General features: G+C 44.0%; 1 protein-coding gene across 2 annotated transcripts in view; it reads right to left on the reverse strand.

Moving 5' to 3' along the window:
• Window positions 1–207: 207 nt before the first annotated feature.
• The window catches only part of AIPL1 (aryl hydrocarbon receptor interacting protein like 1), a 117271-nt gene continuing 102240 nt past the window's right edge, over window positions 208–15238 (reverse strand). For both annotated transcript variants that reach the window (XM_040338474.1, XM_040338473.1), the window contains one exon: window positions 208–1463. In XM_040338474.1, coding sequence (XP_040194408.1) covers window positions 1261–1463 — 203 coding nt within the window. In that variant the 3' untranslated portion in view covers window positions 208–1260. The remainder of the gene's footprint in view (window positions 1464–15238) is intronic.

The following is a 15238-nucleotide window of genomic DNA, read 5'->3' on the forward strand; positions in this document are numbered from 1 at the left end:
ACGACCGTACATGTCCGAGCGGGCAGAATTCCAGCGGACTGTTTTAAAACAAGTCCAGGAATATTTGTCTGCTGGGAAAAGGCCCGGCGGGCAAATGTTTGCTGGAATTCGGCCCGCTCGCGCCCACACACGACCAAACATGTCTGCTGAAACTGGCCTGCGGGCCAGTTTCAGCAGACATGTTTGCTCGTGAGTATGGGGCCTTACACTTACCTGTCTAGGGACCCCGCGATGTCGGCACCCCAGCCGATTTTTCAATCAGCGCTCGGGTGTTGCTGCCACCCTTCCTTGTCACAGCCAGTTCCCTACTGCGCAAACCACGACGTGCTTTCTGAATGGTCTGGCGGGGGTGGAGGGTGGAGGAGGGCCAAACTTCTGGGGGACCTCGCTACGGCGAAGTCTCCCTGAAATGGGGACAAAATGGGGACGGGTACCTGTCAAAAACAGGTACCCGGTCCCCCCGAAAGGGGCCAAATGTGGCTGCGGAGGGGGGAGGAAGCAAACAAGTGGAGCTTCCCCTGTTGAGTGGAGCTCTGCTTTAAGCAAATGTTCATCTCAAAATCATGCTTTTTTTCAGACCCGTTTTAATATATCTGTTGGAAGATTTAACATATCAACTCCAATGTATTTTCTGCCAGGTTAAATATGTGCTGAAAACAAAAACTACTATTTTGTTTCTTTTAACTTTAGATGTACCTCTGAAACTACCTCCCAAGCAAGCCTACCACTGGCTGAGATCCTCTGCCTTAACCCAAGAAAATTACAATCCAGCTACCAGCTGGTTGAGCCAACTATTGCAAGGCAAATGGTTGCACTGGGTCACGTAAAACTATTGAATTTTGCACTGATATTTACACTTATCTAAGTAACTATTTGTCCAGTCTAAATGTTTCATAAAAGCCCCTTGCAAAAGACCAAGATATATTTGCCTGCACTACTGTTTGCCACAAGCTAAAACAAGCTGTTCTAGGGCCACTTGTACAGTTTATTGAACACTGACATTTTGGGTCATAGTCAAAAGCAATTTGATGTCAGTTGATAAAAGATTTCTTCACCTTTCTTTACCTCCAGCTTGCATTCAGAACTACCGAAATACTGTAAGTAAAAATCCATATTATGTTGAGTTTCTTGAATAATTTTAGATGCATAGAAGATTTACAGTTGCAATTAGATGCATATGTTACAAATTATGTTTTTCCTGATGTGATTGCTTAATTCAAAATGTATAAGTATCATTTCATTTCCGATACTACAAATATCCTAAGAAAAGAGATTTTTGTATTTCAGTTTATCTTCCTCCTCCTTCTCTTCCATCCTCACCTCCAGCTTTGTTATCTCTTTCTTGACTTGACGGGTCATTGTTGGGTCAAGTTCCACAACTTTCTCAAAGTCTTTTTTTGCTTCAACTTCATTCCATACTTCAGCGTTAGCTTTAGCTCGAAGAAAATAAGCCTTTGTCAAACCTAGAAAAGAAATCATCAACTTTATATTCGGTTCAAATTTTATTCTTACGAACTGCACTGATATATTTTCTCTAGGAACATGACACTTAAAGCGAACCTAACATCAGAGATGATCACAGAGATCATAAAACTCCTTCTGATAATGCCTTCATTTATTTTTCTCCCCAGAAGTTTGGCACCATCTTTTTCAACAACTATCCAGGATCCTTGATCTAAATCTTTCCACTAAATGACACAACCATTAAAGTTCTAGTGCCTCTGCAATAGCCTTTATGTCCTAAGTTATGTGGCTTGGAAAGTTGTTTCAATTTATTTCATACAAAACACTCTAATCCCCTGTACACGCGATCGGAATTTGATAGACTTTTTCCATCGGTAATTCGGACCATGTGTATGCCCCATCGGATTATTTCCATCTGATATTCAGAGGAGTTCCGTCGGAGTTTAGATAGAGAACATTAGGTAGATTCAGTAAGAGTTAGGCCGGCTTATCAGTAGATAAGCCGACCTAACTCAGAATCTACGCCGACTTATGTTTAAGTGTATGCTCAAACAGAGATACGCTTAAACATATCTAAGATACGACGGCTTGCGCCGTCCTATCTTAGATTGCAATATTTCGGATGGCCGCTAGGTGGCGCTTCCATTGCGGTCGGCGTAGAATATGTAAATGAGTAGATACGCCGATTCACGAACGTACGCCCGGCCGATGCAGTACTTTTACGCCGTTTACGTTAGAGATAGGCCGCCTAAAGTTAGAGCTTAGCCAAACATGGAATAGTAATGTTAAGTATGGCCGCCGTTCCCGCGTCGAAATTCAAAATTTTTACGTCGTTTGCGTAAGTCGTCCGTGAATCGGGATTTACGTTGTTTACGTCCACGTCAAAATCAATAGGCCCGTACGGCGTACTTAGCCGCAATGCACACTGGGAAATGTAGGCGCCCGGCGCATGCGCAGTAAGTAAAAAACGTCAAAAACGTAAGGTCAAGCCTTATTAACATAAAACATGCCCCCCTTACACACATTTGAATTCGGCGCCCTTACGCCCGCCCGCTTTAGGCTACGCAGCCGTAACATAGCAGGCAAGTACATTGTGAATCATGTACTTGCCTCGCTAACTTACGGCGGCGTAGCTTAAATGCCTTAAGCTACGCCGCCGCAAAGTTGCGGCAACGTACCTGAATCTAGGCACTAGTTCTCTTTTACTCTGATGGAATTCTGTCGGTATTCCAATGTGATTTTGGTCAGACAAAGGTCTGACCGTGTGTGCGGGGCTTTAAATGAAATGTCTTGATATTGTCATGTTCATAGTAATTAGTTACATAAGTCTGCAATTCTAAACAATCAACATTAATATGCCATTATCTTCTTCCTTAATATAAGACTGCATAACATATAGAATAAATAATATAATTAGATGGATTACAAAAAATATTTACTTGACCCAGCATATTATACAAAAGAAATATCACTTTAGTCTCTGTGGAGTAAAATCCTGTGTGTTAGTATGTAGGATTCATTAAACCCTCTGGGACAAAGCACTCACCCTCCAACCAGACACTGAAAACAACTTAAATTGCTGTCATCCTCAGGTGCTTATGTGCATGGTAAGCATCAGAAATTCGCTGAACCCTCCAGGTGCCTCAAGAAGCTTTGCTCTTTCTGCTTCAAACAAAGCTGGATGCAGCCAGATCTAGATGGGTTGTCAGATTGACTCTGAAAAGTCATCTAAATGAGCATCTTGTATCTAGAGGTGTTCATCTGTCCCTAATCGCAAGTATTCACTCCTTGGTTACCTCTAAACACAGGCAGACAGCTATGCATTGCTTTTTACAGACCTTTTAGCGGTAGTGAGTGTGTTTCCTACATTCCTGTTTTTTTTTTTTAGCATAGAGAATTTAGAATTTTTTTTCATCCACATGTGCATGGTGACTGACTGGAGTTTGCTATCTACATCGTGGGTCTTGAATTAAGCCCAAACGAGCCCCAAGGGGGACGTGCTTTTATGACTTCTGGTAGTTTAGGGGTCCATCCATTAAGGTGAGCGAGCACGATACTCGTTGGTGGAGTGATTGTCACTCATACTCTGCCCTCGAATCTCTGTTTCCACATGTGGATCTTTTGCTGCTCTCTGGACTTTGTCGTTCTTTCTGAAAAGCTTTTGAACTTTTTATCATAATTTGGATTTCGTTTTTTTGCGCTGCACTTTTATCTTTATATTGTTTATCTCCGAGGTGATGTGAACATCCTCTAAAGCCTTGTACACACGATCATATATCTGACGAAATTTAATCCGATGAAGCTGACTTTCATCAGTCTTGCCTACACACCATCAGTCAAAAATCCGACTGTGCCCAAAACGCAGTGACGTAAAACACTACGCCGTGCTGAGAAAAATGAAGTTCAATGCTTCCGAGCATGCGTCGACTTGATTCTGTGCATGTGTAGATTTTTAACCGATGGACTTCCACACAGACAATAATTTTTTTCTATCGTTTTTTTATCCATAGGAAACATTTTAAACATGTTCTATTTTTTTTCACCGATGGAAAACAAACCGATGGGGCCCACACATGATCGTTTTGTCCGATGAAAACAGTCCAACGGTCTGTTTTCATCGGACAAACCAATTGTGTGTACAGGGCTTTAGCTGGCAATCAATTGTTTGTACTTTATTTATTTTGTCTGCACTGATTGTATTTGTTGCGAAAATGACCTAGTTATTGCTTAATCAATAGGGCCCATAGCAGAAATGTAAAAATTGTTCTGATCCATAGGGAGTATACAGGTGTAATGCCCGTACACACGACCGTTATACATGTCATGGAAAAAAAACAAAGTTTTTCTCTATGTAATTCCTCTCAAGCCTGCCTTGCTTGAGCAAAGCGCAGTGACATACAACACGTACGACGGCACTATAAAGGGGAAGTTCCATTCGAAAGGCACCACACTTTGGGCTGATTATGCTCATTCATATCTCATAACTTGCTTCTGAGCATGCACGTTTTTTTCCCCTCGTTAAAGCGTACACACGACCGTTTTTCACGAAAAGAAAAACGAAGACGTGAAAAACGAAGACGTAAAAAACTACGAGAAAAAATAGAGCAGGTTCTAAGGGCCAGATTCACGTAGAATCGCGGCGGCGTAACTTATCCTAACTTATCCTAGATAAGTTACACCGCCGCAATTTTTCATCGCAAGTGCCTGATTCACCAAGCACTTGCGATGAAAACTACGCCCGCGGCCTCCGGCGTAAGGCGGGCCAATTCAAATAGGCGTGTGCCATTTAAATTTGGCGCGCGCCCGTGCCGGACCTACCGCGCATGCTCCGTTTCCGAACTCCCGCCGTGCTTTGCGCGCCATGACGGCATTTTTTTGAACGGCGACGTGCGTAGCGTACTTCCGTATTCCCGGACGGCTTACGCAAACGACGTTGATTTTTACATTTCGACTCGGGAACGACGGCCATACTTTAGACAGCAATACACTTGCTCACTAAAGTTAAGGCACCAAAAAAAAGTGTAACTTTGCGACAGGAAACTTGACTTAGCGACATAGCGAACGCGAAAAACCGCCGTGGATCCGCCGTAACTCCTAATTTGCATACCCGACGCTGGTTTACGATGCAAACTCCCCCCAGCGGCGGCCGCGGTACTGCATCCTAAGATCCGACAATGTAAAACAATTACACATGTCGGATCTTAGGGATATCTATGCGTAACTGATTCTATGAATCAGCCGCATAGATAGAAACAGGGATACGACGGCGTATCAGCAGATACGCCTGCGTATCCCTTTTGTGAATCTGGCCCTAAATTTTTAATGGCCATTTTTCTCGTTGAGAAAAATGCTCTGGAGCATACACACGACCGTTTTTCACGACCAATTTAAAAAAATAGCATTTTTCTCGTCATGAAATAGGCCGTGTGTACGCGGCATTAGAGCTGAGGTGGTTAAACCAAAATCAGCCGAAAGTCTACTGAACATATCTTTGGATCTTACCTCTATTTTTAAGATCATTTACAGGAAATATTTAGAATAGAAACAAAGATACATGTAAGTATCAGAATCACCAGCACGAATGGAGAGGGTGACAGGGAGCAATGAAAAAATGACAAGGGTTGTAATTCTTCCCAATTTCATCCAAAACTAAAAAAAAAAAATGCTATACAGGTACATTTGTTTTAAATAGCAAGAAATATGCAAATATATCTTTAAAACAAAAACATTCTACTGAAAATAAAAAGAGCATAAACCATTACTATCAAGAGTGGACCAGGGGATACGACTTCCCATTTGCACCACCACTGGGGGAGATTCAGAAAGAGATACGACGGCGTATCTCCTGATACGCCGTCGTATCTCTGAGATCCGACGGTCGGATCTATGCGACTGATTCATAAGAATCAGTTACGCATAGATCTCCCTTAGATCCGACAGGTGTAAGTGACTTACACCGTCGGATCTTAGGCTGAAATCTCCCGCCGGCCGCTAGGTGGCGCTTCGTTTTTTTACACGACGAATATGCAAATTCCGATTCCTGCCGATTCAGAAACGAACGCCCACCCGTCGCTTTTTTTTTACGTCGTTTGCGTTCGGCTTTTTCCGGCGTATACTTACCCCTGCTATATGCGGTGTATCCAATGTTAAGTATGGCCGTCGTTCCCGTGCCGAGTTTTGAACTTTTTCGTCGTTTGCGTAAGTCGGTCGCGAATACCGATGGACGTAATTTACGTTCACGCCGAAACCAATGACGTCCTAGCGACGTCATTGGGAGCAATGCACGCCGGGAAAATGTACGGACGGCGCAAGCGCATTTAAATCGGCGCGGGGACGCGACTGATTTAAATACTACACTCTCCCTAGCCGCGGAATTTGAATTCCGCCGGGGGAGTTACGATCTGCCGGCGCAAGTTTCGAGGTAAGTGCTTTCTGAATACTGCACTTGCCTCTCAAATTTGCGCCGGCGGATCGTAAATCAGATAGATTACGCAGATCTAAAGATCCGCTAATCTATCTGAATCTAGCCCACTGTTTACGGCAATCTGTTCTTAAAATTATACTAAACACTTAGGGCTAGATTCAGCATTGATTTACGCCGGCGTATCTATAGATACGGTGCGTAAATTCAAAGCTGTGCCGGCGTATCTTCTTTCTGTATTCAGAAAGCAAGATACGCCGACATTAGCCTAAGATGCGACTGGCATAAGTCTCTTACACAGTCGTATCTTAGGGTGCATATTTACGCTGGCCGCTAGGTGGCGCTTCCGTCGTTTTCGGTGTACAATATGCAAATGACCTAGATACGCCGATTGACAAATTTACGTACGCCCGGCGCTATTTTTTTACGTCGTTTACGTTAGGCTTTTTCGGCGTAAGGTTGCTCCTGCTATTATGAGGCGTACGCAATGTTAAGTATGGACGTCGTTCCAGCGTAAAATTTAGAATTTTTTACGTCGTTTGCGTAAGTCGGTCGCGAATAGGGCTGGACGTAATTTACGTCCTTGCAGCGTACTTTGGAGCAATGCACACTGGGAAATTCCACGGACGCCGCATGCGCCGTTCGGGAAAAACGTCAATCACGTTGGGTCACCACCCATTTACATAAAACACGCCCCCCTCATACTCATTTGAATTAGGCGCGCTTACGCCGGCCCCATTTACGCTACGCTGCCGCAACTTACGGAGCAAGTGCTTTGTGAATACTGCACTTGCCCGTGTAAGTTGCGGCGGCGTAGCGTAAATAACATACACTACACCCGCACAAACTTACGGCGGGCTACTTGAATCTAGCCCCTACTGTATAATTTACATGTTCCTATATTTTTCTGTATGTAGATGATGACACTGTAATTATTTTAATTTAAAAAATGAAATACTTGTTTCCTAATCGATATACAGCTGTCACATGATTTAGCTCTTTCCTAGCCTTTTTGCAGGGAAACATAAGCAGGTGGAGCTTCTAGTCCTCTGTTGTTGGCCTCAATAAAAACAAAAACACTTTTTGGGATACAGCATAAAAATTAGGGTTGTCCCGATACCACTTTTTTAGGAACGAGTACAAGTACCGATACTTTTTTTCAAGTACTCGCCGATACCGAATACCGATACTTTTTTTAAATGTGTCCCCAAATGCAGCCATGTCCCTCACATATGCAGCAATGTCCCTCTAGCCATGTCCCTCACATATGCAGCCATGTCCCTCCAGCCATGTCCCTCCATACCTTTGCCGCCGAAAGCCGCCGCATGGAGAAAATCACAGCATTCATTTGAATAGCTGTTTTGCCCGCGTGTATAGACACTCACCCTTGCTCGGGATTGGACAGATCACGATCACCCATCCAATCCCGAGCAAGGGGGAGTGTCTATACGCGCGGGAACACTACAGCTATTCAAATGAAAGCTGTGATGTCCCCGCACAGCGTTTAACCCATGCGACGGCTTTCGATGCGGCGGTGCGATGCGGCAGCTTTCAATGCGGCGGGGGGGGGGAAGTATTCTATTTAGGTATCGGGGGTATTTGCGCGAGTACGAGTACTCCCGCAAATACTCGGTATCGGTACCGATACCGATACTGGTATCGGTATCTGGACAACCCTAATAAAAATAACTATTACCAATAAACTATCATATAAATATATACAGTACATGAAATTAAATATTTAGGCCCAGATTCACAAAGGACTTACGACCGCGTATCTCCACGCGCATGTGATTCGATAGTCACATGCGCTGCTCAGATGTGATATGGAGGAAATGCTCAGCATTGCAACTCACTGAAATCTGAGCGTGTGCACTAGCTGCCAACATTGCTCTGCAAAATCCACAACTGCATTGTGGACATGATCAAAAGGGGGAGATAGAGAACAGCAGGATCAACCAGGGTTTTTGCAGAATACAGAAAACAAATCCCATAGAGAGTGGCCCAGATTCAAGAAGCACTTGCGCCCGCACAACCATAGGTTGCGCGGCGCAAGTGCTTACTTGCTCCGGTGTAACGAGTGCTCCTGATTCAGGAACCTCGTTACACCGACTGCAGCCTAAGATATGACAGACATAAGCCTCCTTATGCCTTCATATCTCAGGCTGCATTCTTGCGTTGGCCGCTAGGGGGCGCGGCCATTGTGATCGGCGTATAGTATGCAAATTGCATACTACCACCGATTCACAAAAGTTGCGCGGGCCCTGCGCACGCAAGATACGGAGTTTCCGTACGGCGACTTTAGCGCAAGGTTGCTCCTGCTATAGCAGGGGCAACCAATGCTAAAGTATAGCCGCCCTTCCCGCTCGTGAAATTTAAATTTCACGTCGTTTACGTAAGTGATTCGTGAATGGCGCTGGACGCCATTCACGTTCACTTAGAAGCAAATGACGTCCTTGCGACGTCATTTGCCGCAATGCACGTCGGGAAAGTTTCCCGACGGAGCATGCGCTGTTCGCTCGGCGCGGGAGCGCGCCTAATTTAAATGATTCCCGCCCCCGGCGGGATCATTTACATTAGGCAGCCTTACGCCAGGCTATTTAGCATATCGCCCGCGCAATTTACGGAGCTACTGCTCCGTGAATCGCCGGCAAATCAAAATATTTGCGTGGGCGCAGAGCAAAACTCGTTGCCCTTTGCCCACGCAAATATTGCGCGGATCTACCTGAATCTGGGCCAGTATGAACAACATGAAATATAGAATGTTATGATGTGGGTTTAATGACACTTTAAGGCCACGTAATTCTTCTTAGATATGTTAGAGAAGGAATGCAACCTAATCACTTTAATGCTGAGCAGAAACGTTAATATGTAAAAAAAAAAAAACAAGGTTTAATTGGTTTTGACCTACAGTCAGCTTCTGTCTGTGCAAACAGAAGCCTTTGTAACTTCTACCACAAATGCACAGCTCAGAAACCATATCACACATTTTGTTTAAGAATATCTGTTCTTTTGCTTCTGGGGGTAAAACCTTTTGACAGACTAGTTTTAGCTCATTATACTTGTAAAGATTTTTATTCGATTAAGTGGACTACTTACAATTAGAAATGTGATCAATTTAAAGAAGATTTTCCAACATGACTTTCATTTTTTTCGATCATGAAGTTAAAATCGATCATTAAAACAAGCACATTAATCATTCGAAAATCAAATCATTCGGGAAAAGAAAACTTTTGCGTGATTTTCTATCCACCCATGGCCAGCTTTGGACTGAGAATTTTTTCTGTGACTTATGAAAAGGTTAGATAGTGCTGTCCATGAAAAAAAATCTATTCAAATCATTCTGTAATTAAGCCAGATGCTATCTTGCCACTCTGAGGCCAAATAGCTAATATGCAGTGGAGTCTGAAAGTGTTGAATCCAGTCACTAGCCGTTTCTCTCAATTTTGATTTCTAATATTTTATCTTTAACATTTTATTTTTATAGTTGCTTGCATGTATTAGTAGACATTATGCAATTGCATTTATTGGTATTTATATTTGTATTATATAATATATTGATGCCAGTAAATTTATGTTATCCTAATGCATTATTATTATGATGATGATTATTATTATTTGGATTTATTATTAATCCCTTCTTGAGTGGCATTTTTATTTCTTTCTGAAGTAAAGAAGAGAAACCCCTGGAGGTATTAAGAGAACCATTTGTTTCACTATAAGGAGTTAGAGTATATTAAATCAATTATGCTTGGAGACTTAGAAGGTGCTTATCGTCGACTGTTATGTACACTGCATGATTTCATGATGTGATATATGAAATAGTGAATCTTTAAATTGGGCAATTTTCTTTGAATTTGTGTCCTTCAAATACCCTGGCTTTGAAGTAGTGTTAATCTCCCAGCTCAAAAGATAATCTTTGGTTCTAAGAAACGTGGAGCTTTTTTTCAAAAATTCCAATAGAAACAAATAGCTTTGCAGGAATTTTGCTTTATTAATACAGAAAAAATCTTGCAGCAACATTATTACTTTGGTCTGCAAAATGTAGGACATGACCTTGCAAACACATACTTAAGAATTTTCAAAGAAATGAACTTGGTAGTTCAACTTTTATAAAATTCAGTTTGCAGCTTAGACCTTACTGGTAGGTATTAATAACATTGCAGCATATGCTTTTGCTATGGGGCCCAGGGGCTTAGAAGGTTGGGCTCCAATATCATTTTCCCCTAGGTATGCTGCTAGTACGTTATTTACTGTCTACAGGAGATGCAGTAATTTCTGTGACCTTGGGCATATACTAGAATGCAAATGTTGGCATCTACCTAGTACTTCAGTTTCCCAATACAAAATGAAAAACATTGAAAAACCCCAAGCATGCAGCTTAACATCACCAAACTGAAACTATAGCTAGTGGAAACTCTGAAACACTAAGGGCCGTGTCAACATGTCTTGGGCATCAGCTTGACATCAGTTTGCAAAGCCACTTATATATATATTTTTTTTCAATTAATTTACAGGTGCATTTAACCTGTAGTTGGCCTCCTTCTGATCTGCATTTGACTTGCTTCAAGTGGGTTTTGCATTCTTATAGACTTTGTAATTTAAAGTGAATAGAAGCCCATCAACACATGCCCTAATACTTTTAGTAGGGTAAGCAGTTAGTGAGGGTCTGGTTTAGATATCATGGTGCATGGGGTGCAGCTACCCCTGGCCTAGGAAGCTTGATGCTTGTGTAGAACCCTGATGTTTAGGCACGTTTGCTAATAAATTTAGTTGCCTTGGCCAATTGTTAGGACAGCAAATGATTTTGCCCTAAATCTGGAATTGCTGCACTTCTCTCTTCTGTCACTAGGTGGCTTGGTATCTGGTGACATTAGATAGGACAAGGGCATTGCAAGGACAGATAAGGAATGAATAGGGTGTCTCAGCCAATGGGCACAGATTTTCTTGGGTCTCTTGGCCTGCTGGGAGGACCTATTTATTTGGGCGGAGTCAGGTAATCGGTGTTCTGTGCCACCTGGATGGCTGTCTGGGTGGACGTGTGTTGCTAGGCCAGAAACCTAAGGGGATCCCGGGGACATCAGGCTGCTAGGCTGTCTGAGGGCCTATCCAGAAGCAGGAAAAGCAGCGTAGGGTTGGGACAGTGGGCTTGTAGTCCAACCAGAATTAATGGTTCCGCCAGACGGGGAACCAGTCATGGTCAGAGGTAGAAGGAAAGTTGTCGCCACTGAGACCATTGTGAGTAAGCTGAGGCCAGTACGAGAGCAGACTTCTCGCCAGCCAGGGACGGTGAAGAAGTGGGGAAACTTTAGCAAGTGCCAAGTCAAGGACCTAACGTGTCAGCAGGGGTGAAGCTTGAATAGTATTTGTGTGTGCCAAGCCAGGGACCCAGCAGGGAAGTGGGGATGACGCTTGAGGAAGATACTGTGTGCTACTGTGAAGGAGCTCCTGGAATCCAGTCGCTAGTGAATTGAAGTCTAATGAGAGAGACTGGGAGCACATTGAGTGAAGACCCACAGTGAGTGTGTGTGGGGTAAATAGAACTGTTTATGTTGCAAATAGTTTAATATCATTACAGTTAGTAACAGCTACACGATCGTTGTCATAGGAGACAGTGATCCTACCTATACAGAAGTGGTGTCCAGCTGGAGGCCTTCACCTGTATAACTGTTTACCTATAGAAGTCTTGGAGTCTGACAATTATCTTTGCATCTACCTAAGGGTGTCCTGGCCCTAACCCTCTCTCCCACAGTTATGTTTAAGAGACAATAAATCTCTTTGCATTCAAAAAGTGTCTGGCGCCCCCACCTGTTCATCTTGCATTATACCCACCATACCCACCATGCCTTGCAACTAACTCTACACTGAAGGATGTCAGCTCTGCCTAGCCCTGGAGGTAACTATTAGGCCTAAAGAGGTCTGGGACTTTGCTACATTTGGCGCCCAACGTGGGACAAAGGCGTTACTCTTGCAGCAGTCGCCCCTAGCAACCGGCTACAGCTACATCAGGATTTCATCTGGCTCCATGGAAAAGTGGCAAGTAACATCTTTACTTCCTATAGACTGTATTATTGTGCATTCCAACAATGTGGGGAAGAACCAGCATGTTGCATTGCTCATAGGAGAGTATCAGCCTGGTCTTTTGACACTTTATGCTAGTGCTACAAGGGTTAAAATGGTCTCCATTAAAGTTTTTGCATGCCGAGAAAGAAAAGAGGCAGGCGTTGAAGTTTCTAGCAAGTATCTGCACCAATCCGTTGGCAGGGGGAGGAGCCCCCACTCTACAGAGGAATATAAGGAAGTGCTGCCACGTGTGCCTGGTTGTGGGTTGGAGAAGATGACGCAGTTTGGAAGTATCATGGCAGATTGGAAAATGTATGCTCCAGGTGTTAAATTTGGTCTGAGAGAGACAAAAGATGTTCTAGTCTTACCCGGAACATGGCTGGAGGCTATGAGGCCTTGGGACAGATATGCGGGAAGTGGTGTGGAAGTGGATTGAAACAAGAATAGAGCGGCATTGATAGTCCACCTGCTATCAGCTGGCTTGTGAGAGAAGCTGCTCCTCTTGCTTCTGTGGCTGGTCCAGGACCCAGCGCTCCGGTCATCCTTTGAGGCCGTGGTTGGACCCACCTTCTCTCCTTGATGGCGGAAGAAGGAGAAGGGTGCCAGAGTCGGGTAAGCCTGCAAGGGGTGAAAGTGGTGTGTGAATGGGAGGGGGGGGTGATACATGTGGCCATTAAAGAAGATCATGAGGTTGTTCCAATTAAAGCAAGCTCCACGCGCAACTATCTCCCAACCGAGGAATGCTCCACTATATCCAATTTGGATATCCCCTCTGAACTGTTTACAGACAATGTGTACAGTTTTTTTGGTGGATGGGTAGGGGTACTATGTACCCCATACTTATTCACATGGTTGTCGGGATCTGGAGCCTCCTTGTTAAAGGGGACTACCAGATTCCAATTAGCCCCCTACCCGCAGACCCACACAACTACAACCCAGGGTTGTGGGGATAAGACCCTGCCCCAAAGCACCCACTCCCCCATGTTGAGGGAATGCAGACTGGTATGGTGCGGGAGAGTGTGCTCGTCCCCCCCTTTCCTGGCCTGCTAGGCTGCATGCTCGGATAAGGATCTGGTATGGATTTTGTGGGATCCCATGCCGAAGGGCCTGGTAAGGATTAGGGAAGGGGAACCGCCACACTGTTTTTTTTTCACTTTTCTATTATTGGGAAGCCCATTGACAGCTAATGACGGCTTCCTAGCCCCACTACTTAACAACCAGCTATTCGCTGCACCCTGATTGGGCAAAGCTTTACCCAATCAGGGCTTGGAATGCACTGTGCAGCGTGCAGTACACTGCAGGGCATTCAGCGAGGCGAACACCAGCCGACCACCCTGAAAATTTGGGTGTTCGTTGAACAGGCAAGCAGGCTATGTTCGGGCCAAACTATTCACCCAACTCACTCTACTATTTTGTGTTAGTGCAACTCGTTTAGGTTAGGTTAAAAGTAGAGAAAATGGGCCAGATTCACATAGAATTGCCCAGGCGCAGCGTATTAGAGATATGCTACGCCGCCGTATCTTACCTGGCTCTAAGTTGAATCCAGGAAGATTTTGCGCCGTAAGTTACGGTGGCGTAGTGTATCTCTTGGCGCGTATTTCAAATTGGGCGGGTAGGGGGCGTGATTCATTTAAATGAAGCGCCTCCCCGCGCCGATTGAACTGCGCATGCTTCGTTTCGAAATTTCCCGCCGTGCTTTGTGCGAAATGACGTCGCAACAACGTCATTTTTAGAACTTCAACGTGACTTATGTCCATCCCTATTCACGGACGACTTACGCAAAAAAAAATTCTAATTTCGACGCAGGAACGACGGCCATACTTTAACATGGCAAGTCTATCTATACGCCGCAAAATAGCAGCTTTAACTATACGCCGGGAAAAGCTGACTAGCGACGACGTAAGAGAATGCGACGGCCGCGCGTACCTTCGTGGATCGACGGAAAAAGCTAATTAGCATACCCGACACGGAAAACGACGCAGACTCCACCCAGCGGGCGCCGAAGTATTGCACCTACGATCCGAAGGCGTAAGAAGACATACGCCTATCGGATCTAAGCCAGAAGCCGTTGTATCTTGATTTGAGGATTCAAACTAAAGATACGACGTGGGAAATTTGAAAGTACGCCGGTGTATCAGTAGATACGCCGGCGTACTTGCTCTGTGAATCTGGCCCTTTGACTCAACTTGGGTTCCATGTACATCCTTGAGGCTCGTCATAGAAAGACTTCAGTTTGAAAACGAAAAAGATTAGAATTAATAAATCAGTAGTAACAAAATTTCGATAATTAACAAATTTGTATGGGTAGACTCTTATCCTCCTTTCTCAAAATTGTTACTATAGAAACAAAACAGAGGGGGGTTGGGATTACCAGATCTATGGTTGTACCAAAACCAAAAATTGAGAGTGATTCAATCCTCCCCATTATCAGGTCTTCTGTGGAGTAACAATATTCTATTGAATACCCTAGCAACAAGAAACCAGATGGGATGGTACAACAATCATACCAAATGTGGAAACTTTACAACAAAAAATTCAACACATCCTCATCCACACACCCCCACCCCCCACAAGCCTCGTGTGTACGGGGCCTTATAGGTGATCCTAAATTCCCATTAGAGGAGCACAGATCCACAGATTTATCACGCTGGATTATTAATAATTTAGCCGATCTATAGAAAATTCTAACTTCACTTCTTTCTCCTCTTTACAAAGGAAGTACCAAATCCCCAAGAATGAAAACTGTAAATTTCTACTGATTAGGCAGTTTTTTTTAACTCACACTTCAAA

This window comes from Rana temporaria, chromosome 2, assembly GCF_905171775.1.
Source record: "Rana temporaria chromosome 2, aRanTem1.1, whole genome shotgun sequence".
Taxonomy (NCBI): Eukaryota; Metazoa; Chordata; class Amphibia; order Anura; family Ranidae; genus Rana; species Rana temporaria.